This window comes from Etheostoma spectabile, unplaced genomic scaffold (assembly GCF_008692095.1).
Source record: "Etheostoma spectabile isolate EspeVRDwgs_2016 unplaced genomic scaffold, UIUC_Espe_1.0 scaffold273, whole genome shotgun sequence".
Lineage (NCBI taxonomy): Eukaryota > Metazoa > Chordata > Actinopteri > Perciformes > Percidae > Etheostoma > Etheostoma spectabile.
This window is the reverse complement of record NW_022605577.1, coordinates 712,725-715,631: the sequence shown is the minus strand read 5'-3', so window position 1 is coordinate 715,631 and position 2,907 is coordinate 712,725. Positions and strand designations below refer to the sequence as shown.

The window sequence follows — 2,907 nt, the reverse complement described above, 5'->3', positions numbered from 1 at the left end:
TATTGCAGAATATTGCAATATGTTTAAAATCGCAATAGTATTGTATCGTGGCGTAAGTATCTTCATGATATCGTGTCGGGAGGCATCTGCTGATTCATACACTTGTGAACTACGTGTCTATATTCTCAGAACTCAACAGGTAAATTGGCCTACTCGCTTTTCTATCACGCACTTGATTATTTCTTTTAAACCCTTAAACGCATTAAAGAAGAATAAAAAGCAGCACTTTCTTTCATATTGAATGGTTCTAATCAGAGTCCAGTAGTAGTGAACGCAGTGTACCAGCCACGTTGCAATGGGATTTGTGACTGCTGTGCTGACTAATGTGGTTGTCACTGAGCAGTTACTGTTACACAGTATGTGTTACACTGTACAATATGTCTAAAAAGCATCTAATATAATTGTTTGAGACCTACGCTGAATGTCATCAATAAGTTTGGAACCTGAAAATGATTGGGGGGAAAAAAAACAAATGACAAATGACGAGAGGTTCATTATTGTTATGCTAAGTTTACATGCAATGGCATTTGAATTTGTAGCTCAAGCTGGGATAAGGAATCTGCAGAGTTCTTTTTTTTTTTTTTTTTTCTTTATTACAGCTTTCAGCTTTGATCCAGAATATAAATCGGTGTAATTCTGCGGCCTTTGGTGGGGCTGTGGTGATAAGGTATGTAGGAATGTATGGATTTAAGAGTTCATAGGTTGATAGCCCAAATCTTACAGGGAATGTTACTGCTGCTGGGGGAAAAAAAAGCTTTTTAATGGCAGACATTAGGCACAGATGTCACTATTTTATGACCTCTATATGCCTAAATCGCATGCTGCCATAATTAATGTTATTGATCACATCTGTGGTTTTGGGCCTATGTCAGTCTTCTTGGCTTATGTCCTTGAAGTTATGATTGATTTAATCATTAGGATGTTTACCTCATGTTTGGGCCAAATGAAAAACTAATTTAAGTGAATTTTTTTTTTTTTTTTTTTCACTTTCTTGACAAACCCTAGGCCTACATTTTATTACTCCATTTAAAATGACATTTCCATTTCCAAGTCGTTTTTTTTCAAAAATTGAACAGGACCTGATGGAAGCAGCTGAAGTGGACGTTAAACTAAATGATAAAGGCCAACCCTAATAACTTCTACTGTCTCTGTCAGCCCCAATATGTAAAATACGGATGTGGTGAATGAGTGAGATACAGCTAGCTGCAAGCCTTCGGTTATCTTAACAAAGCATAAAGTCAGACTAAAAAACATCAATTATTAACCTAAAATGCAATGGCCTGCGAACAACGCAAGAAACAGACAACGGGGACTCAGCAGATGCATAAAGACACACTGAAGGTTCAAATATGAGTCCACAATCATTGTCAACAACTTCTTAAACAGCCCTAGGTCCGTTTGTCTTTCATGCTAATGATGCAATCTAACGTTAGCCTAATTAGACCTAGCTAACTAGCTACATGTCCACACTGTTGCCAATAGGGGTGGGGTCTTGGTTCCTGTTGGCATTGGCTGGCTGCAGGTTAGACCCCTTAGAGACCCTACAATGGCGTAACCAGTAGTTAATTGACTGACCTATGTCTTTGGGTTACCACAAGACCACCAGGTTCACACACAGAGCTGTCAATGAGTCTTAATATTTCACTTGTCGGCTAAGCAACTTTTAGCTAACGTTAGCAGTAACCGGCTACGCTGGCTCAGATGATGCTTTTATGCTAGTTAGCTCACCTAGCTAATGCCATGTTTCACTTACCCGCCTCCTCTCTGGATCCTGTTGGCTTCTCTCCTGAAGAGCCCAACGCAGTAGGCCCAGCAGTTACCCATCGCATTGTCAAATAGTACTATTATCTAGCTGCCTAGGTAGTAATGTCCTGACAGCTGCTGCTGCATTGGTAGTTACATCTCCAAGTCCAGTCCTGCTCCAACCACTTCCTCATTCTCCTTCCTCTCCCGGTGATGACAGTGAGCACATAAATGTTCAATACCACCACCTACTGTCACTTTCTTGTCATTTTTGATAAATTATGACCCGGTTTATGACATAACCTAACGTAAAGATAGTATTTTGAAAATGTGGGTCATATAACTTGCACTGCACAGATGGAGGCAAATTTCAATATAAGTTATCAGATCATTGTGTGAATTTACTGGGGTCAATAAGACCTGTACACTATATAGAGTCCAACAGAGTTGAAGCAGGAAAACATGTTTTGATGATTGATCATAATAATCAAAATATCTAAAGTGCTAATATTAAACAGTTAAACAGCCAGATTTCACAGCAATCAGACTGCTTTATTGTACTTTATACACAGGTCCTTTTTTTACACGTGTTCACATTTTAGCTGATTTTATTTGATTTCATATTGTATGTGGTGTAGGCAACCAAATATTATGATCATTTTTACTCCTGTTCAGAACTGTTATGTTAGAGGCATGATTGCACACAACAGATTTTCTTTTGTGTTTTACTCTGTGTCCTCAGAGGTGAAGAGGTAGGCATGCATCTCATCCTCAGTAGGGGTGTTCTCCACATTGCTCACTCTGACTTTCTGGGCAACAGGCTTGCATCTGGGCATCAGCTTTCTCCCACTCTGAAAGAAAATGGAAATGAGTCTAAGCAATGCGCATGTGGTCCTTTTGTGTGTTTTTATTTTACTTATACAGTAAATTCAATTTCAGTTTTTCAGCCAGGTTCTAATTCATTAAAGATGCCTTTCCACATGTATTTAATTACTTTGTGGTAATGTCGGAAGTTCTACCATGGACTCTGTAACATTTAGTTTTTGGAAAAAATGCCTTGTTGACCTTATTTCAAGCCATTCTAATGTGGTATAGAAAGCCTACAGGAAGACTCAGCTGGATGTGTGCCAGTTCTCATTAATATTCAACGAGCTAAGCTGCTTG

General features: G+C 38.8%; 2 protein-coding genes across 5 annotated transcripts in view; both read right to left on the bottom strand.

The window, feature by feature from the left end:
• Nucleotides 1-1,975, bottom strand: part of ap1ar (adaptor related protein complex 1 associated regulatory protein) — an 11,323-nt gene extending 9,348 nt beyond the window's left edge. For all 4 annotated transcript variants that reach the window (XM_032510879.1, XM_032510880.1, XM_032510881.1 and 1 more), the window contains exon 1: nt 1,754-1,975. In XM_032510879.1, the coding sequence (XP_032366770.1) occupies nt 1,754-1,824 (71 nt within the window). In that variant the 5' untranslated portion in view covers nt 1,825-1,975. The remainder of the gene's footprint in view (nt 1-1,753) is intronic.
• A 239-nt stretch (nt 1,976-2,214) lies between these two features.
• cfap100 (cilia and flagella associated protein 100) overlaps nt 2,215-2,907 on the bottom strand; it is an 11,264-nt gene continuing 10,571 nt past the window's right edge. Inside the window, exon 15 of the mRNA XM_032510865.1 lies at nt 2,215-2,594. Within this exon, the coding sequence (XP_032366756.1) occupies nt 2,469-2,594 (126 nt within the window). The 3' untranslated portion in view covers nt 2,215-2,468. The remainder of the gene's footprint in view (nt 2,595-2,907) is intronic.